The following is a 26381-nucleotide window of genomic DNA, read 5'->3' as shown; positions in this document are numbered from 1 at the left end:
AGCCCGTGTTGCAGCCGTTCAGCATTTATAGGAAAGATGGAGAGAGACTTTTTACAGGGGCATGTAGTAATAGAACAAGGGGTGATGGTTTTAAACTGGTAGCAGGTAGATTTAGGTTAGATATCAGGAAGGAATTGTTCACTTAATGGCAGTAAGGCTCTGCAACAGGCTGCCCAGAGAAGCTGTGGCTGCCCCATCCCTGAAGAGCCCAAGGCCAGGCTGGACGGGCCTTTGGGACACCTGGTGTGGTGTGAGGCAGCGTGCCCATGGCAGGGGGCTGGGGAAGGTGGGCGTTAAGGTCACTTCCAGCCCAAACCATGCGGTGATTTGTGATTCCCCGTTCGTCAGCCTGTGCCCGTTGCCTCTCGTGCCAGTGCTGGTTGCCTCTGAGAAGCGCCTGGCTCCGTTTCCTTCGTGCCCCTGCAGGAGCCCTCCCATGGCTAAGACAGTCCCGGGCCTCTTGCTCTCAGGGCTGAGAAACGCCAGCCGTCCCCGTGCTAGCACGCTCTGAGCCCTTCGCCATCCTCGGGGCTCCTCATAACGCAGCCGCGGCTGCTGGTGGCTTCCTTTGCCCCAAGGCACTTTGCTGGCCCCGGTGTGCTGGGGGTCCTGCCAGTCCCTGGGGCCTCTTCTGTCGAACCACTGCCAGCCACTCGGCTCCTGTGTGCCTGGGCAGGCAGCGGTTGTGTTGGGGAAAAGCAGCAGCAGCAGCCATGGACATGGAAAGCTGCGTGAGGGGAAGATGGAACAATGGGGTGCTGAGGCCAGGGGTGTCCGCACCTCACAGCTGGGCTGTGGGAGCTGCGAGTGCTGCTTGGTGCCCACCAGCCCCTGTGTCCCGGCTCTCCCTGGCTGCTTGGTTACATGCCTGCAGGGCCCCGTCTGAGGCAAGGGGTTCTGTGCGAGCGCTTTGGGCCTGGGTGCTGCCACGTGTCCCCACCGCGAGGCCGGGGACAACCCCCCTGTGCCTGCGGTGGAGGGGCCGGGCGGGGAGGTGGGGAGCGAGGCGCGGGACGTGGCCGAGAGCGCGGGGCCGCATTTGCATGGAGGGGCCGTGCTGCGGCCGGGCGGGGGTTTAAGAGGGAGTCGGGGTCCGCGGCACAGCCCCGTCGGCGTGGGGACGCGCAGCTGGTGGGATCTCGCCATGGCCTGGGCCCCTCTCCTCCTCGCGGTGCTCGCCCACACCTCAGGTGCCCTGGACACACTCTCGGCGCCCGGCCAGGGCCTTTGGGCAGCGGGGCCCTGTCCTCGTCCCGCTGCTGCGCGGTGAGGTCTGTGTGTGTTGGGCACTCGCTGAGCCCCGATTTCTCCCGTCTCTTCTTTCCCTCTCCAGGTTCCCTGGTCCAGGCAGCAGTGTCTCAGCCGGCCTCGAAGGTGGTGAACCTCGGAGACACCGTGCAGATCACCTGCTCTGGGGGTAGTGCGCACAGTAATGGCAAATATTATTATGGCTGGTTCCAGCAGAAGACCCCTGGTACTGGCCCTGTCACCGTGATCTATAGCAACGACAAGAGACCCTCGGACATCTCTTCAAGATTCTCTGGTTCCACATCTGGGTCCACAAACACGTTAACCATCACTGGTGTCAAAGCCGAGGACGAGGCCGTCTATTACTGTGGGAGCTACGACGGCAGTGCTAGTGCTGACACAGTGACACGGAGCAATGGGGAAGTGATAGAAAAACCTCTTGCCATCGCAGGAGCAGCTGGCTCCCTACTGTCCCCTCTGGTGATGCAGGTCCCTGTCTCATTCCTGACCTTGGGGCCCACTGCTGCTGGTGCCTGGTGTCCCTGCTCTGCCCTCCCGCAGAGCCCCAGGGCTGTGCCCATCCCTCAAGGACAGGATGGCCCCAGCAGCTCCGTCCCTGCCCCATGCTGCAGGGCCCAGGTACCCCTGTGCTCCCAGGCTGCTCCCCATGCCCTGATGGCTGCCTCCCTGCCCCGCTACAGCCGCTGCCCTGGGGCATCGCTGCACGGGGTCAGCATGCAGAAAGCGCCAAGAGACCACAACGTGTGGATCGCTAAAGAGCCAGGTCAAAGCTTCACCTTCAAACGGTGAGAGGGGATGTTTTGTGTGGATGCTGTGGCTACAGGCCGCTGTACGAGGCTGCAGGGGCAGCTCAGGGCTGACTGTGGACTGCTCCATCATGCCGCAGGAGGACGGACCCCTGTGCTGCTGCAGCACTGGCTGTGTTTGCCCAGTGCCAGTGCTTTGGGCTCATGCTGGGTCTGTGCAGGAGCTCCCCAGCCTGCCACTGGGGCATGTGGGCAGCCCCGGCCCTGGTCCCTGCCACAGCCATGTCCCCAGGGCCACAAAGGGCTGCCCAGGACCCTGACCCTGTCCTCATCCTGCTCCCTAAGCCCAGCACCAGGGCTACCGCTGGGTGTGAGGGCGAGGGCTTCTGCACATCACCTGGTGCCGAATGTCCTGTGTAGGGACATTTGCTGCATTCCTGTGAGCATGCTGGGGCAGAGGGATAAGGCATGTGTGGGGGAAGTTAGATGGGCACAGGTGCAGCCCTGTCCCCAGGACCTTGGTACACAGTGGGAGGGATGGGCAGAGCAGCACCGAGCACCCCGCAGCCCTGGGGGAGGTCTGCACTTTGCTAACAGCCCCACTCCCTGCCCCACGTGCTGCTGCCCTTGCCTTCTCCATGTCAAGCTGCCCGTTGCTCTGGGGTGGCAGATAACAATCAGATGAGGAGCTAGGAAGGAAGCAACCAGGGGCTCTGCTGCGGCCCTTTCTCAGCCCCCTGGGACATGCTTCCCCCATGGCAGATCCCAGTTTGGTGCCACCAGACCCTGCGAATGCCTCCCGTGGCAATTCCCTGGCAAGAATTAGTCCTTCCAGCCCAGCACGGGCACCAACTCCTCCGCCGTGTGGTCCCCGCCAGCCCCAGCTCTCCCCGGCTGTTTGGCCACGTAGCTACAGGGGCTGGGGTGGGGGCTCCGTGTGCGCCAATTTTGGGCCTGGGTGCTGCCACGTGTCCCCACCGCGAGGCCGGGGACAACCCCCCTGTGCCTGCGGTGGAGGGGCCGGGCGGGGAGGTGGGGAGCGAGGCGCGGGACGTGGCCGAGAGCGCGGGGCCGCATTTGCATGGAGGGGCCGTGCTGCGGCCGGGCGGGGGTTTAAGAGGGAGTCGGGGTCCGCGGCACAGCCCCGTCGGCGTGGGGACGCGCAGCTGGTGGGATCTCGCCATGGCCTGGGCCCCTCTCCTCCTCGCGGTGCTCGCCCACACCTCAGGTGCCCTGGACACACTCGCTGCGCCCGACCGGGCCCTTTGGGCAACGGGGCCCTGTCCTCGTCCCACTGCTGCGTGGTGAGGTCTGTGTGTGTTGGGCAGTCGCTGAGTCCCATTTTTTCCCCTCTCTTCTCTCCCTCTCCAGGTTCCCTGGTCCAGGCAGCAGTGTCTCAGCCGGCCTCGAAGTCGGTGAACCCGGGAGAAACCGTGCAGATCACCTGCTCCGGGGGTGGTAGCTACTATGGCTGGTACCAGCAGAAGACCCCTGGCACTGGCCCTGTCACCGTGATCTATGACAATACCAACAGACCATCGGGCATCCCTTCGCGATTCTCCGGTTCCAAATCTGGCTCCACGGCCACGTTAACCATCACTGGGGTCCAAGCCGAGGACGAGGCCGTCTATTACTGTGGGAGCTACGACAGCAGTACTACTGGTGTCACAGTGACACAGAGCAATGGGGAAGTGATACAAAAACCTCCTGCCATCGCAGGAGCAGCTGGCTCCCTACTGTCCCCTCCGGTGGTGCACGTCCCCATCTCAGTGTTGCCCTTGCAGCCCCGTGCTGCAGGTGGCTCTGCCTGCTGTCCCTGCTCTGCCCTCTCGCAGAGCCCCAGGGCTGTGCCCATCCCTCAGGGAAGGGATGGCTCCAGCAGCCCCGTCCCTGCCCCATGCTGCAGGACCCAGCTGCTGGGATTAGCAACATCTATGGCTGGTACTAGCAGAAGACCCCTGGCACTGGCCCTGTCACTGTGATCTACCACGACAACAAGAGACCCTCGGGAATCCCTTCACGGTTCTCTGGTTCTACATCTGGCTCCACGGGCACGTTAACCATCACTGGGGTCCAAGCCGAGGACGAGGCCGTCTATTACTGTGGTGCCTGGGGTGGCAGCGCTGGTCACGGCGAGTCCCAGCAATGGGGAAGTGAGAGGCCAAGCTGCTGTGGTACCAGGGCCCCTCGGGTGCCTGCTGCAGCAGCTTGGGCCTGGTCTAGGATCAGGAAATGCCCCCGTGAGGTGGGTCCTGCTGTGTGGCACGTGCCCCGTTCCTGCACGTCCCCTCTGTGCTGCCTGCAGGAGCCAGGGCAGAAGAGCAGCAGAGTAAAGGGGAAGCGCAGGTGCTGGGGCTGGGGAAAGCCCCAGACAGCTGGGGCTGGCACTGGCATGGAGATTGTCTCCTCCCACCCTGCTCCATGCTGGGCCGGCTGCTGCCGCTTGCCCAGGGCCTGTCCCGTTTTGGTGTGAAGGCCTCCAAGGTGGAGGCTCGGCGGCTGTCCAGGACACGCGTTGCAAGCGTTTCACGGGCCTTGCAGCAAAAAGGCGTTTTGCTCTACTGAACAGAGTTCGACCAAAATGACCAGCGGGCTGGAGCACCTCTCCTGCAAAGAAAGGCTGAGGGAGCTGGGCTTGTTTAGCCTGGAGTAGAGAAAGCTCTGGGGAGCCCGCGTTGCAGCCTTTCAGCATTTGGGGGCAGCTTATAGGAAAGATGGAGAGAGACTTTTTACAGGGGCATGTAGTAATAGAACAAGGGGTGATGGTTTTAAACTGATAGCATGTAGATTTAGGTTAGATATCAGGAAGGAATTGTTCACTTAATGGCAGTAAGGCTCTGCAACAGGCTGCCCAGAGAAGCTGTGGCTGCCCCATCCCTGAAGAGCCCAAGGCCAGGCTGGACGGGCCTTTGGGACACCTGGTGTGGTGTGAGGCAGCGTGCCCATGGCAGGGGGCTGGGGAAGGTGGGCGTTAAGGTCACTTCCAGCCCAAACCATGCGGTGATTTGTGATTCCCCGTTCGTCAGCCTGTGCCCGTTGCCTCTCGTGCCAGTGCTGGTTGCCTCTGAGAAGCGCCTGGCTCCGTTTCCTTCGTGCCCCTGCAGGAGCCCTCCCATGGCTAAGACAGTCCCGGGCCTCTTGCTCTCAGGGCTGAGAAACGCCAGCCGTCCCCGTGCTAGCACGCTCTGAGCCCTTCGCCATCCTCGGGGCTCCTCATAACGCAGCCGCGGCTGCTGGTGGCTTCCTTTGCCCCAAGGCACTTTGCTGGCCCCGGTGTGCTGGGGGTCCTGCCAGTCCCTGGGGCCTCTTCTGTCGAACCGCTGCCAGCCACTCGGCTCCTGTGTGCCTGGGCAGGCAGCGGTTGTGTTGGGGAAAAGCAGCAGCAGCAGCCATGGACATGGAAAGCTGCGTGAGGGGAAGATGGAACAATGGGGTGCTGAGGCCAGGGGTGTCCGCACCTCACAGCTGGGCTGTGGGAGCTGCGAGTGCTGCTTGGTGCCCACCAGCCCCTGTGTCCCGGCTCTCCCTGGCTGCTTGGTTACATGCCTGCAGGGCCCCGTCTGAGGCAAGGGGTTCTGTGCGAGCGCTTTGGGCCTGGGTGCTGCCACGTGTCCCCACCATGAGGCCGGGGACAACCCCCCTGTGCCTGCGGTGGAGGGGCCGGGCGGGGAGGTGGGGAGCGAGGCGCAGGACGTGGCCGAGAGCGCGGGGCCGCATTTGCATGGAGGGGCCGTGCTGCGGCCGGGCGGGGGTTTAAGAGGGAGTCGGGGTCCGCGGCACAGCCCCGTCGGCGTGGGGACGCGCAGCTGGTGGGATCTCGCCATGGCCTGGGCCCCTCTCCTCCTCGCGGTGCTCGCCCACACCTCAGGTGCCCTGGACACACTCTCGGCGCCCGGCCGGGCCCTTTGGGCAACAGGGCCCTGTCCTCGTCTCGCTGCTGCGTGGTGAGGTCTGTGTGTGTGTGGGGCACTCGCTGAGTCCCATTTTCTCCCCTCTCTTCTCTCCCTCTCCAGGTTCCCTGGTCCACGCTGCAACGACTCAGCCGGCCTCGAAGTCGGTGAACCCGGGAGACACCGTGCAGATCACCTGCTCCGGGGGTAGCGCTGACAGTAATGGCAAATATTGGTATGGCTGGTTCCAGCAGAAGACTCCTGGCACTGGTCCTGTCACCGTGATCTATAGCAACGACAAGAGACCCTCGGACATCCCTTCGCGATTCTCTGGTTCCTTGTCTGGCTCCACGAACATGCTAACCATCACTGGTGTCCAAGCCGAGGACGAGGCTGTCTATTACTGTGCGAGCTACGGTAGTGGTTTTAAATTGACACAGTGACACAGAGCAATGGGGAAGTGATACAAAAACCTCCTGCCATCACAGGAGCAGCTGTCTCCCTGCTGTCCCCTCTGTTGGTGGCGCATGTCCCCGTCTCACTGTTGCCCTTGCAGCCCCGTGCTGCAGGTGGCTGTGCCTGGTGTCCCTGCTCTGCCCTCCCGCAGAGCCCCAGGGCTGTGCCCATCCCTCAAGGACAGGATGGCCCCAGCAGCTCCGTCCCTGCCCCAAGCTGCAGGGCCCAGGTACCCCTGTGCTCCCAGGCTGCTCCCCATGCCCTGATGGCTGCCTCCCTGCCCGGCTACAGCCACCAACCGCAGCCTTCCCTGTGTGCAGCAGTGCCGGCACCCCGTTGCCTGTCTCTTCCCCTGCTGAGGCCCTGTGCCTGGTCCATGCTGAAGGACCTCCTCCCCTGGGATGGCATGTCAGTACAGTGCCTGCTGTCCCCCATGCAGCCCACCGAGAAGGAGAGACGGACTTCCAAGATGCATTTTGTTGTCCTTCATTGCTGTTCAGTAAAATGGAACTGAAATCCCGTTGACACCTCAGAAATGCTTAGAAACTACTCATCCAAAATAGGTGGTGTCAGCTTCAACTAAATGTTTTGCATAGACAGTTTTCATGACTTTTTGTCATTTGTACCAGTGCCTAAGCTTTTGCAGAGGCAAAAGAAACCTCTGAAACAGAAAGTATTTCCAACCACAAAGTCCTCGATGTATCATTTATTTTCTAGTGACTCAGGAGATTCACCAGCTATGTCTCTTTCTATAACCACTTGCACAAACCACAGCATTTGAATATTTTTCTGTTCATTTTAAGTCAGTGCCTTGGTTCTGGCTGCACTGGCTGGGCGTCCACATCCCCTGCACCTTTTCTTTTCCTCTGTGGAATGATGCCGGCAGCTGGGAGAGGGCAGTGTTGCTCCAGCAGGGTAAAGCTGGGCCCAGTGAGCTCCCACCCCACCACAGTAATAGATGGGGCGGGAGAGATGGTGTACAGCCACCAAAGGCAGGCTGGCCAGGACCAGGGGGGCTGCACTAAAACTGGCCAACAAGCAAGCACAGTATTTGGGAGGTATCTGGGCGGGGGTCTGACGCATAACTTCAGCCAAGACCTTGGCCAACAGTGGCGCAGCTGCTGCATATCCCCTGGGAGAGATGGGGAGGATGCACAAATACCGTCCCCGCTCCATGCCCCGCAGCAGGCGGCTGGGCTTGGCCGCACACAGGGCTGGGGCCCGCTTGGGCTGCATCGGTGCAGCCGTGCATCGCTGCGGGTGCTTCCTTGGTGGTGGGACCCAGCTAATCGCCCTCCGTAAGTCGCTCCGTGTTCACTGACGGTCTTTCCCAGCAGAGGGTGAGTGCCCAGGTTCTTCCTTGGCTTTTTTCATTTGTTTTTGGTTGGTTTTGTTTTCGTTCTCCAACTTCTCTATTTGGTTGTGGTAGCGCATCCTCGGTCTCTCAAGCCACACTGAAACGTGCTCAGGTACCTTTCCCTGATGGGCAGGAAGGTTGTACAGGCTGACTGCTCCGTGCTGCTTGCACAACTGTTTTGGTCCTTTGAAATCTGCAGAGTCCCTGCTGGTCACATCCTTGGCTGCATTATTTGGGTCTTGTTCAACTTGTCTGAGTGCAGGAGCTCCTTGGTAAAGATATATCTGTGTTTGCTGGGCGGTGTGGTTATTTAGTTATGAAACAGAGCTCTTTCTCCTAAAGAAAGCTCCAGGTGTGCACTATGATTTGATGAAGGAATATACAGGGGGCTGAAATGGAAGGCTTTCTGTCTGAGCGAACTGGCTGGTCTGGCTGGCCGAGGACAGGAGTGCCTTGGCCAGTGGGGTGCTGGTGACTGGGAGTCCTGCAGACAAGCACATCACGTTTCCTCTGGACCTCCTACCTCCAGGGAAGCTTTTTTATTTTCACAAGTAATCTGTCCATGGAGACTTTGAGTTACTGGCTGAAGGTGATAGGGGCAGCACTGGAAGGCTCCAGCAAGGTCCAAAACCCTGCTGGTACAGCCTTGACCATGCTCTGAAGGCTTTCCTCCTAACTCCATGGGGGCAGATCAGCCCTGGCCCTGGAGCATCACATTCCCTGGCATGGCACCTCCCTGCCTGCCCTGTCCCATCCCTCCTGGGCAAGTCTCTGCTGTCCTTGTGCCCTTCCTTCTCCCTGTGCCCAATCCCTCCTCTCTGCCCTGCCCTGGGCATCATCCAAATAAACACTGGGCTAGAGCTGCCCCTTCAAACGTGCCTCCGAGTCCTTCCTCCTTGGTCAAATATGACCATGCCACTGCCATGAGCCAAGGCTCTGATCAGCTCGGAGCTGAACTGCTCACTGCCGTGTCCTGAGCTCACTGGGTTGGTGAATGTTTCCTTTTCTTATGCTAGGAGATTCCCCCACACTGCAGCGCTCTGTCCAGGGGCTGTCCCTGTGCACAGGGGGCCAGGAGCCCTGCAGGAATGCTCTGGCAGCGGGGATGCTCTGGCAGAGTCAGGGAGCGGAGCAGGAGCCCTCTCGGATGCTGGGGCTTGCTCCACGGGGGCTGGTTCCATCTCCTGCAGCAAACACAGGAGCATTGAGCATGGCTGCTGTGGGGCCCTGGTGCAGTGGGGGCAAGGGAGCAGCCCTGGAGGGGACAAGGGGACACATCTCCTGTCCCGGCCCCAAGCAGCACCAGCGGCTGGGCTCCAGCACCACCACGGGAACAGCGTGACAACAGCTGGGGACATGGGGAACCTCCATTCCATCACCGCCGTCCCATCGTGTCCAGCCTGTCACCTCCATCCCATTGTGTCCATTGAGGCACCTCCATCCCATCACCTTCCATCCTGCTGCGTCCATCAGGACACCTCCATCCCATCACCTTCCATCCTGCTGCGTCCATCAGGACACCTCCATCCCATCACCTTCCATCCTGCTGCGTCCATCAGGACACCTCCATCCCATCACCTTCCATCCTGCTGCATCCATCAGGACACCTCCATCCCATCACCTTCCATCCTGCTGCGTCCATCAGGACACCTCCATCCCATCACCTTCCATCCTGCTGCGTCCATCAGGACACCTCCGTCCCATCACCTCCATCCTAACATGTCCATGGGACCCAAGACTGCCCCTGCCATGGAGTGGGAGGTTTTTGCATGGCCCCGTATCACTGTGAGGTGTATTTGGGGCCGGGACCACGTTGACCGTCCTGGGTAAGTCGCTGACCTCGCCTCGGTCTTTCATGGCCTGCCATGGAATTGTGACATTTTGTCGATTTTTGGTGATTTGGGGGTTTTTCTCGGACTTGGCGGTGGGCTGGGGTCTGTCGCTGGTGCAGGGACGGGCTCTCAGCGCGCTGCCGCGGGCTGTGTCTCGTCCCGGCGGACTCTGGTGTGCGCCACGGAGGACTTGGGGTTATTTTGACGATTGAAAGATCTTAAAATTCGGCCAGAAAATGTGCCTGAGTTCTGTCTCTGCCATGCGATTTCAGAAAATCAGACTTAGGTTGATAAGAAAGTCAATTTTTGTCTTTGTCAAGAAATTAGTTGATAGTCTTTATTGTTAGACCTCTCCTCTTGTCCTAAGGACTTAGTCTAAGTCCTCTTAGTCTAAATACTTAGTCCTGAGGACTAAGTCCTGAGGAGTAAGTTCTTCGTCCCTGGTCCCTTCTCTTGCCGGGGACCCTGAAGTGGCCCCGGCACTGTTGGTGCCCGGGTGACACTGAAATGACATGTCCTTGGAAGCTGAAATTAAATTTTTCAGAGGTATTGAGCGTGCTGTTCAGGTAAGTGCTGTCAAAAAAATGGTTATTTTGCTAAAAAGCTGACAGGAATATCTTTTTTGCTTCTGTGTTTGTAATTTTCAGAAGAAATTAGCCAAAAAAAAAAAATCTGACACAAATCACTCGGCATAAGTCCAAGAAAAGTGTAGTTTACCAGTTTCGTCAGCAGAAAAATTTTAATTGCAGGTTTCTCGTGTAGATAAAGATATAGATCTAGATATAGGTACAGATTAGATGTGGCTAACATACATTTCATGAGGTAGCCATCTCAGAAAGTGCAAATCTCCTTTACCAGCCTTTCCCATGGTGATTTTTAATTGTACTTATTTCTGAAATGAGTCTGAACATTCCTTAAAGCAGAGCTGGCTAGAAAATTGGCTGCTTTGTCTTTAAAATTTTAATTAAAATTTAAAAAAATAGCCATGCAACAGGAAAGAGATGGCATTATGGCAACTAACCAGAGTTCCAAAACTGAATCAGATTCAACCAAATATATATGGTTGAAATTGTGTTTGTGTGCGTATATATATATACATATATATATGTATGCATATATATACATATATATATGTATATACATATATATACACATATATATGTATATACATATATATACACATATATATATATAGGTGTATATATGTGTATACACGTATATATGTGTATATATGTATATATGTGTGTATATATACACATATATATGTATATAAAGATAATGCTTATATACATAAATATATATATTATATACATTTATCGTAGATCATGTACATAATATATACTTGTGTATGTATATAGGTAATATATTGCATAATTTATATATATTTCATATATTAATATATAGTTATATATTTATATATTAAGATATCTATGTATGTAATATATATGTATATCTATGGATAATATCTCTAATGCATTTTATCTGTACACAGATCTACAATATATGTGTATGTATATACACATAGAGCGTATATATGTAACACAGAAGGGTTTATGGATGCGTGTGCATGTTTTACACATGCACAGCTTTATACACACATACGTAGGTGGATGTGTGCCCTAACTCTGCCTCCATCGGGGCTGTCAGTGACGTGCTGCGGGTCGGGGACGATGCCAGCTGGGGTGGAGACACACGGCGGGGCTGCTGTGGCGGGGTCTCATGGCCTTCTCCCCCTCTCTTGCAGGCCAGCCCAAGGCGTCTCCCAGCATCTACCTCTTCCCGCCATCCTCCGACGAGATCGACTCGCAGAACAAGGCCACCCTGGTGTGCCTGATGAGCGACTTCTACCCCAGCCCGGTGCAGGTGACCTGGAAAGTCGACGGTTCCACCCGCACCAGTGGCGTGGAGACCTCTGCGTCCCAGAGGCAGAGCAACAACCAGTACATGGCCAGCAGCTACCTGACGCTGAGCGCTACAGAGTGGAAGACCGTCCAGTCCTTCAGCTGCCAGGTCACGCACGAAGGCGCTGTCACCGAGAAGACCCTGAACAAATCCGAGTGCTCGTAACCCAGACGGGGCACAGCCACGAAGACAGTGGCTCCTCACCCTTCCTGTCCCTCTTGGCCGCTGCTGGTGACAGCAGCCCCCCCTCCTCACCCGGATGTCCCCCCTCATGCCCCTGCCATCCCCCTGTGCCTGTCCCCTGCTCCTGTCCCCCTCCGCCGGGTGTCACACAAATAAACACCAACACTGAACTAGCGCTGGCTCTGCATCCGTGTCTCTGTGTCCTTGTGCGCGCCAACCGCCCTGCGCGGAGCGGGGTCGGCTCCAGTGTGGGGAAGGGTTGGGGGGGCAGGGGGGATGCACACACTGGTAGTGCCGGGGGTGCTCAGGGTTCCCGGCTGAGCGCTGGGGACACCGATGCACCCCCCTGGCACCTCCATCACCCAAGGCAGAGTGCTCCGAGGCAGTTTGGGGCAGTCTAAGCGCTGTGCTGGCACTGAGCGCTTGGCCGTAGCCGTACTGTCCTTGCCCCTCGCCCGCTGGTGTCTGGGCACTGGGTCCCTCACAGGGACTCGCTGCCCTCCCTGTGTGTGCTGGGGACGTGGCCACTGCTGGCTCCGTCCTGTGTGCTCAGTCACCCCGGTGTCCCATGGGTGGGGATGCCAGAGTGGCCGCTCACACGTTATGCTGTCCCCGTGCCTCATGCCTACAGCAACCTGGTCCCCACACCATATGCCCCTGTGTGTGTCCCATGCAAACAACTCCATCTCTCATGTCCACCACAACACCTCCACACATTCATCCATTCATCCTTCTATCCCATCTACACCAACACCTCCATCCACCCATCCATCCACCCATCCACCCCTCCATCCCACCTACACTAACACCTCCATCTGTCCCACCATCCTGTCCTCCAGCCACCCAGCCCAGCCCATGTCTCCATCCAGCTGTTGGTGGGTGCAGGAGCAGGGGCCGGCCACGCTCTCAGGACAGAGATTTTTGTATGGCCTTAAACCGATGCTGGAGGAGGGATGCAGCCACCTGCACTTGGTGCAGCACTGAAGACACGTCTGCCTGTTTTCTTCACTGTGGAGTTGTGGCATTTCAGTGATGTGGGGGACTTTTCTACAGTTTGGGGAGGGGCTGGTGTCTCCCAACCCCATCGATGTGCACTCACGGCACTGAGGACAGCGTTTGATGGATGGGATTGGGCTGAATTTCATTTTCTTCCTCCAGCAATTAAGTTTTGTCAGTTGAAGGTGAAATCCTGCTTTGTGCCCCATGCCTCTCTGTTAGGATTTCCCCTGGGACCAGCAGTTCACCCCTGGCATGTGCCCGACTTGTGGCCTGCAGTCACCGCGTCCCTGAGATGAGAGCTGGGACCCGCCGAGGGTAAGCAGAGCTCCTCCTGCTCCTATGTGAGGATTTCTCAGGAGATTAAGCCAAAACTACACTGCAAATATCCTGCCAAATACAAACTCTTACAAGATCCGAGGGGGCAAAGCTTCTGCTCCCTGCCCTGCTCTTTGCCTGGCCAAACCTCCAAGGGTGCAGAGCCTGCTGGAGCAGCAACCCCAGACGTGCCAGGAAAGGAAGGGCCACAGACAGCCCCTCCGTGGCACCGGGGCTCTCTCAGGCAGCAGCTCCCTGCCACGCAGCTCCCTGCCATCCCCATGTCCCTGCCCAAATCGCTGCCCTCTGCCCAGGGCCACAAAGCAAAGCCCTGAGGCAAACTGCTGCAGGCTGCCCGGCCGCAGTGACATGAGTGCCAAGATGGGCGCAGGGAGGGTGGCTTTTCTTTTCCTTCCCCTCTCAGGAATCCGAAGGCTCAGCACTCCTGATGGATCTGGCAAATGGTGCCCTGAGGCTCTGGCTGGAAAATACCGTGCAGGGGCTCCCAGCTGTGAGCTGGGCTCTGGCTTCACAAATCAGACTTTGGAGGGGGGAACTCACTAATTATTGATTAAAAGATTTTGCTAAACCATTTCCGTAAGCAACAGCCCACTGAGGAAAGCGTGCTGAATTATACATCACAGTGCCGTGCTCCCCTGCCTCCCGCAACAGGGCTGGTTTGCACCCAAAACGGGGCCTTGGCATGGGGCAAGGTGGTGCCACCAGCGGGGGCACGGCAGCGCCCTGGCTGACCCCCCCAGGCTGGCTCCCCCAAAGCAAATGAGCCCCCCAAACTGCAAAACGAACAAATGTGCTGATGGAAAACAACCCAGGGGCTCCCCGCCCAGCTGCAGCTCTCGGTCTCGTTCTGCGGTGTCCTTTGGTGAAATTTTAAACAGTCGCTTTTTTTTTTTTTTTTTCCAGCTTGCCATTAATTTCAAATCGAGGGGGACCTAATTTAGTAAATGACATGCTTCAGGAAGGCTTTAATTAGCTGCAGACGGAGGCAGCTGGTGCTCCCGCAGGGTCTGGATCTCACAGGGGGCTGCACACCCGGGCTGGGGGTCGTGGTGCTGGCTCAGCAGGGGCTCCGGGTGGGGGGGTCTGATAAATGGGGGTGGTTTCTCTCTACCAAAAGGCCAGATCCCCTCCACATCTGTGCCCCCAACCAGCCAGGGCGTGCTCTCATTTCCCACCCATCACCCCAAATCTCACTGCCGGTGAGCCCGGGCATCCCCACCAGCCCGTGGGGGCTCGGTGGGTCGGGGCGACGTGGCAGCAGCTCCTGCCATGCAGCAGCGGGGCCGGGGCACAGCAGGGTGGGGGCATCCCCAGCCCTGTCTCAGCAGCTGTGAGCCACGCAAATAGCTGGGTTTCCTGGAGGCAGCAGGGCTGAAACTCGAAAGCAAGAGCCGGGCGCTCAGAATAGCCGCCGCTGGCCGGTGGGAGTGGGCAGAGGGGCAGCTCGGCTTGGGGTACAGGGTGAGCGCGAGGCCCTGGGGGCTGCCCAGCCCCCCCAGCTCTTTCAGGAAGGTGTGGGGCAGTGTCTCCAGCTGCGGGGGGTCTCCAGCTGCGGGAGTGCACAGGGCCCGTGCCCCCCTGGCTCCACCAGCCCCACCGTGCAGCTGTGCGGGGTCGGGGCGTCCCCGAGCTAAATTTACTCCCCGATCTCCAATCAAAACTTGAGCTGGGGGGCCCAAGCTGGCAGAAAAAAGGAACTGAAACGGTCTCCAGCGAGCGCTGACGTGTGAAGCAGAGCGAGTGCCGCGCCAAGCAGCTGCCGTGCCGCGCGCCTCGGTCCGGGCCGGGCCAGCCTGGGCTGGGTCGAGCTTGGCTGCTGCTTGGGGACGGCGGCACCATGCCAGGGTGTGTGCCCAGCATGGTGCACGGCGTGGGGTGACCTGGCTGCAGCACATGTACACACACATGTGCACACCCTGCCCCACCAAGCACACCGGGCCCACAGGATGCGGCACCGCCAACCCCACGCACACGGGACTGGGACCAGGCTGGCCCCGCACTGCTCTGCCCATGGCCTTGTCTCCATGTGCCACCCCCTGCCCATGCTGGGCCCCCTGTTCCCTCTCCACCACCAGGTCACCCCAAATCCTTACTGATGGACGGAATTAAACCATTAATTCCTGCCTGCCTCCAGGCAGCGTCATGGCTGAGCTTGTCCACACCACTGCGACCTGCCATGAAATGTGCGTGGCAGATTCAAGATTCCCAAAATACGGAGCAGATTTCCCAGAATGTGTGAAATAAAATACATTAGGAATGTTCCCCCTGCAGCAGAGCCCTGGCTGCGGGCAGCTCAGAGAGCGCAGCTCCCATCGCACCACGATTAAAGGGGAATTAAATGAAATTAATAAATGCTTCAGGCGGGCTCAGCTGCAAGTACCACCTGACCGAAATCGCCCGCTTGCAGAGAAGAGAAAATTTGCATGGCAGTGGCAAAACAGCAACCACCCGCTGCGCAGCTGGGCAGCCCGAGCAGCCCTGCCGGTGGGATGTTTTTTTTTCTGGAGCCACGCATGCAGCCCGCGCGGAGGTAAATAGCAATAAATAGAAACTTCATGGCTTGTCCAGGTCATAAACAAGCTGAGCCATCTCAAAAATAAACACCTCTGAGCTGCTTAAAAATATTTGTCATTTCAAGTTTAGCGTGTTAATAAAGTAAAACTCCCAACAGAGCTATGCACCTGCTCTGGAAAGGAAGCAAATACTTGTTTTCTGTCGGCGTTTACTGTAAAAAGCCGTGTTTCCTGATGCAGGTGCGCCAACGAAGCCATCTCTTGATGTCTTGAAAACAGCTTGTCTGAAAAATGAACGTGAGTTGAGCTTCATCCCTGCTTAAAACTCCCATGAGCAGGTTTGTATCTCGCTGTTGGGAAATATCGGGAGCAGGCACGGTGCTGGGGCTGGGGAGGTGGCAGCGGGGAGGCAGGAGCAGGGCCGGGCCCAGAGGGTGGGCGATGTGTGCGGCGATGTGCTCCACCAGCTGCTGCGTCCCTGTCCGGGGCCCTCAAGCACGAGCAAGGTGCTTGTTTCACTGAGCCGTCTGGGGAAGTTTTTAAGCCAAATGCTGATTTTTCTCCCTGCTGTGACAGCCTGCCAGTGCCAGAGCTGTGGCATGGGGGGGACTCACAGGAGGTGATGGGGACGTGGTGTGCACCCCGGGGCCGGATCCTGCACCTCAGACAGCGCTGCCCCTGCCAGCAGCCACCGTGCTCTGAGCACACCCCATCCCCAGACAGAGAGACGGCCTTTCCCCATCCCTCTGCAACCTCCATGGGGCAAATATCAGTTTTTGAGTGTTTCTGCCATGTTTTTAGGCATTTTTGGAAGGGCACCGTGTACCGGCCATCGCATGTATGTGCAGCTGCACTTCACCAGCCCCACAGCTGGGCCTGTGCTCCCCCCGGGCCAGATGTGCTGACCGCAGCCACGGGGCTCAGGGGCAGCACTTAGTCTTGCTAAAAATTGCATCCCGGCCGAAAACATACGTCCACTTTGGCCAAACACCAGCTGGTGGCCAGGAATAGCTGCGGCCACGGCACGCTCGGCTTCCTCGGCACAAACTTTCCAGCACGTGGCACCGCGAGTGCCGCTGCCTGGCATGGCAGCAAGCAGGGCCAGGAGCAGGAGAAGCTGATTTTTGGCCCCATTTTGGCAATGGCTTAGAGAGGGGGTTTCCAGGCAGCACCCCAGTGATGGTGGCTGGGGTTTGGGAAAATGGGTGGTGAATATCTTCTGCCCCCCAACTCCAGAGCAGGCTCTGGACTCAGAGCAGACTTTCACTGCAGGACATGGGGGGCACGTCAGTGCAGCCGTTCATAGAAACACCTCAAATGCTCCAAATGCTGCAAAGTGCAGTGATAAGACAAGGAGTAATGGACTTAAATTAAAAGACAGTAGGTTTAGGTTAGATATCAGGAAAAAATTGTTCACTCCAAGGGTGGTGAGGCTTTCCAACAGGCTGCCCAGAGAAGCTGTGGCTGCCCCATCCCTGAAGAGCCCAAGGCCAGGCTGGACGGGCCTTTGGGACACCTGGTGTGGTGGGAGGCGGCGAGCCCATGGCAGGGGGCTGGGGAAGGTGGGCGTTAAGGTCCCTTCCCACCCAAACCATGCGGTGATTTTAAAACTGGGCCATGAAAGCGCCCATCCTGCAGCCATGTTGAACACTGAGGCTGAGCCATGGACGCAGTGAAATTGTGTGTGTGTGTGTGTGAGGGGGTCTCACATGGCCAGACAGCTTTGTGCCTCACTCCCCAGAGCCGCCCAGTGCCACTGTGGCCACAGAGACTGGTCCCCCCAGCTACAGACCACCAGTGCTCCTGCTGGGCCCTGGGTCGCTCTGTGCCAAGGCGCTGCACGGTGCCTGAGAGTTTCTTGGGGCCGCTGCCGTCTCCATCCACACATGATGGGCTTATTGAGCTGCTCCTGGACAGGCCCCAGCCCTGCCCCTGGCCCCGTCCTCCCCCAAGTGCGTGTTCAAAGCCCCCAGGTGCAGGGACACTGCGGGGCACAGGAGACACAGCCCTGGGGCAAGGTGGCAGGGACCAGCCTGCAGCCTCCACACTGGCCGTGGCTTGCCAGGGGCAGGCACCTGGGGACAAGAGAGGCCCCATGTGTGCTGGCTGGCCCCGGCCCCAGCCGCCCTCTCACCCCCCTGCACAGCACTCACGGAGCCCTTGAGGGCAGGTCAGTGCTCATGGCCCCGAGCACGGCCGCTGCTCCAGGGTGGGGACAGCCGGAGCCTGGCTGCAGTGACCAAGCCAGACCATGCCGGTGCAGCACCAGCACCCTCGGGGTCCAACAAACTGCTCCTCCATGAAGGTCTCAGGCCGGACCCAGCTCGGGCTCAGCCTCCGCTCTGGTCTGCAGTCAGTGCATGGGGTCATTGCCAGACACCATCCAGGCCGCCTGCTCAAGATGCCTCTTCCCATCTGCGGCCCTCAGTGGGAGCCCAAGGCCCACACATGGGGGATGTTCAGACACCCTCCTGCACCCATGGGTGCTGCAGCCCCCCAGGAAGCTCCCTCTCACCGGGGGTTCCCATCAGCCCTGCCAGGGCCCTCTCCCGGGGCTGTCCTGAAGGATCCATGCTCAGGCAGTGGCTGTGGGGTCCACAAATGCTCTGTGGCTGCCGGGGGTCCCCTGGGCTCCCTGGATCTGCAGCGCACCCACACCCTGGCCCTGGCTGGCTCCGCACAGGGCTGCAGCACCGTTTTCCCCCCAGAAATGAAGAAAAGCCCAAGCAGCCCCCCTCTGCTGCTGGCCAAGGACCTGTGCTCTTACTCCCATAACTTTGGAAGAGGCTGGAAGTGCCTGGAGCATCAGCACCATAACGATGGGCCACCACTCTGCGTGGCTCTGCCCTGAGGCGCGGGGCCGGGCAGCGCAGGCACAGCTGCAGCAGTTTCTGCTGGCCTAAAATTAGCTCCTGGGAAAGGGCCACAAATTCCCCGTGCTGCACCCCGTGGGGCTGAAATGTGCCACGTCCCCATGACAGGGCCTGGGGGAAGGCAACGTGGCCACGTCAGCACACACAGCGACCACATGGACACGTGCTGGGCCAGGATTTGGCCCCTGGGGCTCACGGGAGAGCTGTGCACCATTACAGAGCCAGCCTGGCCCCATCCTGCCGCCCCCAGCTCGCTGCTGCCCCCCATGCCACTTACCCAGCGCCATCACTGCTGAAGGGACACGGAGCCGGAGGCAGCGATGGGGCCAGGAGCTCTCCTTTATTCCAGCCCCGACAGACCCTATAGCCGAGCCCCACGTCCACACCAGCCAGGGCTGCAGCACCCTGGCCCAGCTGCTGTCCTGACGTGCTTTTTTTTTTTTTTAACCATTTTTCCCCATTTCCCGTGAATCAGATGTCACCTGAAATCTGTGCAATGATGCTGGGGGCTAGGAGGCGACAGGCAGGGGATGCTGGACCCTACGGGGATGGCGAGAGGGGGCTGAGCAGGGCCAGCAGGAGCAGGGGGGACAGGAGGTGGCAGGGGCAGCCGCGGCTCGAGGTGGCGTCCCTGGAGGCGAAGACCTTGCGGCTGCGGAGCGGCTGTGGCGGGCGGAAGTTGTCGGTCATCTTGAGGGGCACGGGGCCCGAGGCCGGGAAGTAGACGGTGTTCACGAACGCCCGCAGCTGCCGGGGGGAGAGGCATGGGGTTGGGAGCTGTGCTGCTAGGTGTCCCAGCCCTGAGGCATGCATGGCTCGAACACAGGGCCAAGCGATTCATCCACCCACCTGCCTCAGCTCCCCCGTCCCCACAGCCCAGCCCGGCACCCCAGGAGCAGACAGCCCCTTTACCTCCCCCATGCTACTGTTCAGGTGTAAGGAAATGCACAAGGACTGGGACGCTCACAGCACGGCTTTTGGCCATCTGAGGCTCTCCAGCCCCACAGCAGGGCCGACCACGCTACCTGCGCCCAGCCGATGTCCACGGGCTCCTCGAACACGGTCCAGACGACGGCCTCGCTGCAGTCAGGGGTGGTGAGGGAGCCCTGGTAGCGGTAGTACCTGGAGAGCCGGCTGGCATGTGGCAGCAGCGTGCCCAGGCGGAAGGTGGAGGCCAGGTCCACAGACTGCCCTGCGTGGTGAGATGTGGGCACTCAGCCTGCGCCAGGACAGGGGACAGCGGGGCCACCCCCATCCGCTGCCCCCCAACCCGCCCACTGCCCCCAGCCCACCCCCAGGCCTCTCCCGCCTGCTCGTGCCCCAGGGCAGGAGCACGAGGATGCCTCACCAGCGTGGGAGATGTTCCTCAGGCCGCTGACGATGGTGTTGTAGTTGGGGTTTGGGGCTTCAGAGACCTGCAAGGTGAAAGCGAGCAGCTCAGGCAGGCAGAGCCTGTCCCACAGCCCAGCGGTGGGGTGGAGGAATTTGCAGTGGGGGCCCTGCTTTGCACGATGCTGGGGGGCTCTCAGACAGAGGATCTCCCAGAGCCGGCATTTCCCAAGGAGCCTTTGGGAACACACACAGGTCCTCCAGGGACACTTCCCCCCCAGGTCAGACCGCAGGGGTGCTCTGCTCAAACCCACGCGTGCTGGCAGGCACCAACCCCATGAGCCGCCACCAGCCTACCTGGAAGAAGCAGCCCAGGACAGCCAGCCCGCTCGGGTGCCCCTTGGCCTCCCCCAGGGTGCGGTACTTGACGTTGATGTGGACGATGTGCAGCTGGGGAAAGACAGAGGGGCTGAGCGTGGGCACCCGGCCGAGCCCCCACCATGCCCTGACCTCACCAGGGGCCGGGCACCGGGAAAGCAGCGCGCCCAGGGGGAGAGGTGGGAAAGGGGGAAAGGGGATGCACAGCCCATGTGTGCTTGAGCATCTGCTCCAGCCGCAGTGAGTCAGTTTTGCTCTACTCTGACAGACCATAAATATTTTACAGGCACAGAGGCTCGTTTGTCCAGAAGGATCCCAAGGTGCTCGGTGGAGCCGCGCTCACGACCGCCCTCCCTCCCTTGCCCAACTCGAGGTGCGATCCCTGTGGGTACGGGGGCTGCTCCCCACCTACCTCCATGGGGAGCTGGTGCCCGTCCAGGGTGTGCTCGGAGCCGTTCCCGGCCGGGCTGCCCCAGTGGAAGTGGAGCTGCAGCGCACGGTACCGGCCGGGGAGGCCCCCGCCGCTGATGGCGATGTGCTCGGAGGCCGGCTCACCCTCCAGGCTCAGCATCACTGCAAGGGATGGGACAGGGACAGGGCTGGCGGCCGCAGGGCAGCCCCGTGGGGACAGCAGAGAGCTGCAGCACCGGCATGGGGGCTGAGCCCCATCGTGGGGGCAGAGCACCCACCCGTGTGCCCGTTGTTCACCAGCCTCCACTTGCCCGGGGGGGCCTGGTCGTAGCCCTCAAAGACGATGTCCCCAAGGCCGCTGTCCCTCTGCAGCCGGCGCCTGTCGATGTTAACTGGGGACTGCTTGCTGCCGCCGCACGTGGCCTTCAGCTCCTTCCAGTGGCTGGGGCCTGCGGGGGGGCACAGCCATATGAGCCACCGCCACCCCCAGGGGGACACCAGGACAAGGGTGGCCAGGTCCCCAGCTGGCCCCACAGTCCCTGCAGTGTCTCCATCCCTTCTCTCATCACTCTGAGGAGGTTTTTGGCTGGAAACCTGGGGAGCTGCAGTGCCCCCCCCCCCCCCCCCCCCCCCCCCGTGCTGCCCACCCCGCAGGCTCCACGTTACCCGCTGCCTTCATTAAGGGGTAGTCCCCACAGCCCTGCCAGGGCATGTGGCCGGCTTTGTGCAGCCCTGGCTGCCCCCTGCCAGCCCCGCTCCTCAGCCAAAACCAGCCCTGGCCGCTGCCCGGTTTGGTTGAATTGTTGTGAAGTCAAATCTCTGCGGGGCAGCAATAAGCAGAGCCCAGCCACTCACGCCCCTGGACACGGCTGACCTGCTGCGGTGGCCGGGCACGGTGCACGTGCACCCGAGGGCTATAAAGCAGCTGGGCTGTAACAGCTGATTAAATGCTCCCTGAGCCTTAATTAACCTTTTACAAGCTATTTGTGTGCTTCCAAACAACGTGCCCCCAGGCGTACCGAGGGCAGGTGCCTCTCAAGGCAGGGAGGGCACCGAAACAGAGCCGTGCCCTTGTGCCGGGGCTGTCCCCACTCACCGCACTTGGGGTCCTGCGAGTCGTAGCACCACTGCCCTGGGGGAGAGAGCACGGGTCAGGGGGGCCGTGGGGGCACCCCAAACCCCTCTTGTTGCAGAAAAACCCCCCTCAGCCACCTGAGCCCCACTTGGTGTTGGCATTACTGCACGCTCACCCCCTCTCTGTCTCCCTGGGCAGCTCTGTGCGATTTGGGACACCCCCTGGGGGTGGCCGGGCCCCATCTCTGCAGCCCCGACCTGCCCAGCACCCCCGGCCCGAGGGGGGATGCAGCCGGAGGGGGCTGCGGCACCCTCGGTGCCCCCGCGGCTGGTCGGGCAGCAGGAGGCGGCTGCAGCACGCAGGGGTGGCCGTGGGCAGGTCTGCACCCACGCCGCAGGGACGACGCTCGCCCCGTCGCCCAGAGCATCCTCATCCGAAGCCGTTTCCCTCCCACCAGCGCTGCTGTCAGTGCCGGGAGCTGCTCAGAGGCAGGCGGCAAGGGGACAGCTCGCTCCATGCCGGGCTTCGGTGCGGCAGGGAAGCGGGAACACCAGGGAGATGGAGCTCCCAGGGCTGTGGGCTTTGCTCCCATCGCAGTCCCACCAACCGGCCCCAGATCCGTGCGTGGGAGCACGGCCCCCCGGCACTGCACGTGCCCCCAGAGACCGGCGGCAGGGTGCGGATGCTGTGGCCGGGGGAGCAGTGGCACAGAGCAGCCCCCAGCCTCGGCCCTTCACGCAGCCACCCGCGGGGATGGGCAACGCAAGTGGCCCCCGCTGAGCCCTTCCTGCACCACCTGTGCTGCTGACAGCCCTGGCCCGCAGCCCCGCATCCAAATCCTCGCTGCACAGCAGGCTCAGAGGGTTGGGAGCGGGATGGTGCCGGACTCAGACTGTCCCCATGGCAGGGATCTTGGGCTTTCCTCCCCATCCAGTGGGAGCTGAGCTCCTTGGGAACCCTCAGAGCCGCAGCATGCTGCCCTTGCCCCACCACGAGCATCCCCTGGCAGGAGCCAGATGAGTGCCTGCTGCTGCCAGTCTTGCCCCAAAGCAGGGTGTCTGCATGCCCCAGCCCAGCACAGCAGCCCCAGACTGCTTGGAGGTTTCACCCACAGAGACTTTCCCTGGGTTACAGCCCAAATCCCGAGTTCCTGAATGCCCACCCCACCCGAGGGGCACCCACCCGGCCACCTCCTGCCAGGGCCGACACCTCCCCAAGTCCGATGGCACAGCGGGGACAGGGATGTCCTGCGGGGATGGGGCAGGACCAGGACCCCAGCCTGAGCAGTCTCAACCCATATCCGCTCCCCGACAGGTGGAACGGGAACAAACCTCTGGCACCCGCGCCCCACGCCCGTCCCTCCGGCCACCCCAGGCACCAGCAGCGCAGCGGGCAGGCAGCGCATCTCACCTCCCGCGGCCGCTCGGATGACAAGAGGCAAAGTCACAAAAGTTATCCCCAGCCCCTGAGGCCCCATGCCAGCAGCAGGGCCGTGCCGGCCGCCCCGCCGTGATGCCCCGTCCTCCTCCGCAGTGCGCCCGGGCGGGCGGCAGGGCTGGGGCGGGATGCAGCGCTGCCAGCCCCGGAGAAATCCTCAGCTCCAGCCTGAGCACTGCTGTTAAATATTCATCACAAGGGCTGAGTTTTTAACTCCTCGCCTGCTAGGAGGGAGCAGGGAGCGCCCGGCCCCCAGCCAGCCCCTGTGCGCAGCGCCAGGCCCCTGCCCGGGCTGGCACGCGTGGGCAGCCAGGAGCAGCGGGGCAGCGGCAGCCTCCCAAAGCCCTGGGGCCACACCAAGCTGCCTGGCCTGCTCCCCTCCTGGGGGCCACGGGGGTGGCAGGGGTGCCACAGGCATCCCATTCCCTTAAGGACGCTCTCCATCCCTAAAGCAGGGGCTTGCAACAATCCCACTGTGCCCCCAGCTCGGCACAGGGCCACGGACAAGTCCCTGCAGGACCATTGGTATTCAGAGAATACTGGGGATGCCCCATCCCCTCCTCACTCCTTGCACGCACACACACTTGTGCAAAGGAGTGTGCAACAGCCTTTACCCCCAGCATGGCTCTGGAAGCCACCAGGACCTGCCTGAGGTGCTGCCCCCTTGGGGTGTTGCCCATGGGGGGGTGGGTCCATGTCCCAGGGGAGCTCTCATCCCAACGAAAGAGTTATTCTCCTGCAGAGGGTAGGTAGGAAGGGGAGTGAACGTGCAGGATTGTGGTGTTGTCACATTATCCTAAAATATCCCAGCTTTCTTCAGGCAGCAGTGAAAAAGGAGGCCACAGGGCTCATCCCTCATCTCTCGCAGGTACTCACGTCCTGGCTCAGAGCTCGGTGGTGCTGCCAGGATAAATAAACCTCGGCACCGACACAAGGGCCGCAGGAACAAGCATCCTGCTGGCGGCTTGGCCGGGGACGCGCTGCTGCTCAGCTCTGCCACTTACTGCAGGGACAACGCCAAGGACTGGGCTCACCTCCATGGGGCTCTTTGGGGCACATTTGTCCCCCTCCCTAGGCAGAGCCACTGCCCCAGCCATGCCTGATGTCCCTCTGCCCCTGGATGTCACCGTGCCCACAGCAGGGGGTGGCCGCCCTGCATGCCTGCTCCCCTCCATGCACCCACCCCACCAACAGGCCCAGGTCTATTTCCCACCCTGGGGCATTCACCAGGGCGTGGGAGACTCCCGGGACATGGAGTTTCTCTGGTGGTTATTTTTGGCAAGGCAGGCAGGGGCAGAGATGCTACCACAGAGGACACATAGCCAGGAGCACCACGCGGAGATGCCCAGCTGGCACCCAGCAGGGACGAGCCCCCTGTCCCACGACGGCCCCGCAAGAAGAGGCCGTACCTGCTCCCACCCATCCCAGTGCCCTCCCGCTGCACCAGGCTGGAGCAGCCTGCAGTTTCTATAGGAACCAGATCAAACCTTCCAGGAGCTGCTCTGTGATTCCCGGTCTGCTGCTGCTGCTGCGATGGTGGCGGGGGGCTCACAGCTGAACCCTGCAGCTCCGCGCTGTCCTCACAGAGAAACCACATCCATCTCTCTGCCGCACCGGAGCCAGCAGGAGGTGAGCTCCCACTGGCATGCGTGCGCACCAGCGTGAAGGGAGAGAGCCATTATAGGGAAAAAAAAAAGACTGAAAAATAAAAATAGTTTCTGAAGCTGCAGCCATCGATCAGACGTGGGCACGGTGCCACCCTGCTGGGAACCCCCGCCACAGGCACTGTCAGCGAGCGTTGCACCAACACACGCGGCAGTGCCAAGAGCAGCTCCCAGAGGTGAATCCTGCGCTGAGCCCGGCCCAGGGACCTGGGGTGAGCGGGACAGCAGGAAGACAAGGACTGGAGCACCCAGAGCAGTGCTGTGTGGGTCAGGCAGCCCAGGGACGGGCACACGGAGTGTTGTGGGAGAGCAGCAGGCAGATGGAGCCCGAGCAGAATGAATACCCTGGCTGCTCCTGACTTTGCTCTGCTCCTGGCAGTAAGCTGGCGTGGCCGAAGAGCCGGGGCAGGGAGCGCGGCAGCGCCCGGTGCCTGCACAAAGGCAGCAGTGTGGGCAGCAGCTGCGTGCAGCCCCATCGCCCCCCTGCGCCGCCTGGCACCCCAGGGCCGAGCACTACATCTGCCTGCGGCACCGGCAGTGAATGACACCTCGCCCCCTGTCACCCCAAAACTCTGCGGGCAGGGGATAGCGAGCGGTGGAACGGTGGCGGCAGTGACACGGTGGCGGCAGTGACACGTGTGCTGGCCGGCGTTCAGCGATGAGCACATCCTGCGGCCACCGAGCCACCAGCAGAGCTCGGGCACAGCCCGGCGCATCCCGCAGACCTCTCAGCAGGCACCGAGCCCCGCAGCTCGCTGAGTAACCGAGCGGTTCCATGAGCTCAGCCCCCAGCCCGGAGCCGCATCACCATCCCCTCGGCCGGGGCTGGACCACGCGCTAAGGATCCACAGCTCCTTCCCCAGCCCCGAGAGCAGCTCTCCGGGGCCACGCTGGGAGCGTAGCTCAGTTCTCAGTTTTTTGGTTACCTCCCCCAGCTAAAGGGGGTTTGACCCCACACAGCCTTAGGAAGGGAACCCAGTTTGTGCTCCCAGCCCCATCCCACCAGCCCTGAGGAGGCCAGAAGGTCGCGGAGCGCTGCCACAAGGATAAGGGCACGCAGGCACGGGGGGGGCTGCAGGGCCGGGGGGGGATCCTGGGCAGCAGCTCAGGGGATGGCAGCGGAAAACCGTGCCGCGGCTGCAGGCTCGAATCCCTAAACCCGCACAACAGCTTGAAGAGATTTATTTGTCCAGCAAGGCCTCCCGGGCACGGCCCTGCCGCCAGGCGGCCCCGTGAGGGCGGTGAGCGGCCTGCAGGGCCCGGGGACAGGGCCCAGCCCGCCCGGCGGCTCGCTCCTGCCCCCTGCTGCCCACACGAAGCCCACGCCAAAGCTCCGCCACTGCCCCAAGGCTGCTCCGGGTCCCCCAAGGCTTCCTCTGCACAGGATCAAGGCCAGAGCTTGCCCTGCAGCAGGTCCAGGCCTGGGGCACAGCCCCAGACGTCCCTCTGGAAACTTGAGGAAAAAGGGGTGCTTTGTGTTAGCTCGAGGTTGGAACAGGTGGAGCTCCTGTCAGGCTTTTCCACCAGTGACACACAACCTGTGGCGACACATCAGTGCTGATGACATGGGGCTCTGGAGGCCCTGGGCACGCAGTTGTGATCCCTGCTGGTTAAACATCAGTCCCCAGGCAGGATCAGGCACCGAGTGCTGCCCGAGAGCCCGGCTGCTCTGTGCAGGCCATGGCAAGCTGTGGGGCTCAGCTCCCTCCTCTCCCACCTACCGCTGCCTCG

General features: G+C 60.8%; 2 protein-coding genes across 37 annotated transcripts in view; one reads left to right on the top strand and one right to left on the bottom strand.

Moving 5' to 3' along the window:
* Window positions 1-11810, top strand: part of IGLL1 (immunoglobulin lambda like polypeptide 1) — a 33061-nt gene extending 21251 nt beyond the window's left edge. For 29 of the 35 annotated variants that reach the window (XM_066978676.1, XM_066978677.1, XM_066978678.1 and 26 more), the window contains 2 exons: window positions 9509-9544; window positions 11295-11810. In XM_066978676.1, the coding sequence (XP_066834777.1) occupies window positions 9509-9544; window positions 11295-11617 (359 nt within the window). In that variant the 3' untranslated portion in view covers window positions 11618-11810. Of the gene's footprint in view, window positions 1-1053; window positions 1191-1333; window positions 1646-3104; window positions 3244-3386; window positions 3678-5747; window positions 5884-6028; window positions 6329-9508; window positions 9545-11294 lie in introns of those variants that run through there. The other 6 variants (XM_066978697.1, XM_066978692.1, XM_066978688.1 and 3 more) reach the window with 6 other exon arrangements.
* A 7036-nt stretch (window positions 11811-18846) lies between these two features.
* LOC106031280 (carbonic anhydrase 15-like) lies at window positions 18847-23086 on the bottom strand. 2 transcript variants are annotated; one of them, XM_013173570.3, is made up of 8 exons: window positions 22960-23086; window positions 21571-21606; window positions 20753-20923; window positions 20476-20636; window positions 20043-20135; window positions 19705-19771; window positions 19382-19548; window positions 18847-19103 (listed from the first exon to the last, which is right to left on the bottom strand). In XM_013173570.3, the coding sequence occupies exons 1-8, from the start codon at window positions 23024-23026 to the stop codon at window positions 18897-18899; spliced, it is 969 nt and encodes a 322-aa protein (XP_013029024.2). In that variant the 5' UTR covers window positions 23027-23086; the 3' UTR covers window positions 18847-18896. The 2 variants fall into 2 exon arrangements, with proteins under 2 accessions (XP_013029024.2, XP_047919898.1); XM_048063941.2 differs by lacking the exons at window positions 21571-21606; window positions 22960-23086 and adding an exon at window positions 21141-21329.
* Between the last annotated feature and the right edge of the window lie 3295 nt (window positions 23087-26381).

Source organism: Anser cygnoides, chromosome 17 (genome assembly GCF_040182565.1).
Source record: "Anser cygnoides isolate HZ-2024a breed goose chromosome 17, Taihu_goose_T2T_genome, whole genome shotgun sequence".
In the NCBI taxonomy this organism is placed as follows: domain Eukaryota; kingdom Metazoa; phylum Chordata; class Aves; order Anseriformes; family Anatidae; genus Anser; species Anser cygnoides.
This window is presented reverse-complemented; position numbering and strand designations above follow the sequence as displayed.

Excerpts from the sequence above, each read along its gene's own strand:
- LOC106031280 (XM_013173570.3), bottom strand. The coding sequence starts at position 23,026 with ATGGGGCCTCAGGGGCTGGGGATAACTTTTGTGACTTTGCCTCTTGTC. Across the intron at positions 19,772-20,042 it reads TCCTGGGCTGCTTCTTCCAG|GTCTCTGAAGCCCCAAACCC; the intron begins GTAGGCTGGTGG and ends TTCACCTTGCAG. Across the intron at positions 19,104-19,381 it reads TGGACATCGGCTGGGCGCAG|CTGCGGGCGTTCGTGAACAC; the intron begins GTAGCGTGGTCG and ends TCCCCCCGGCAG.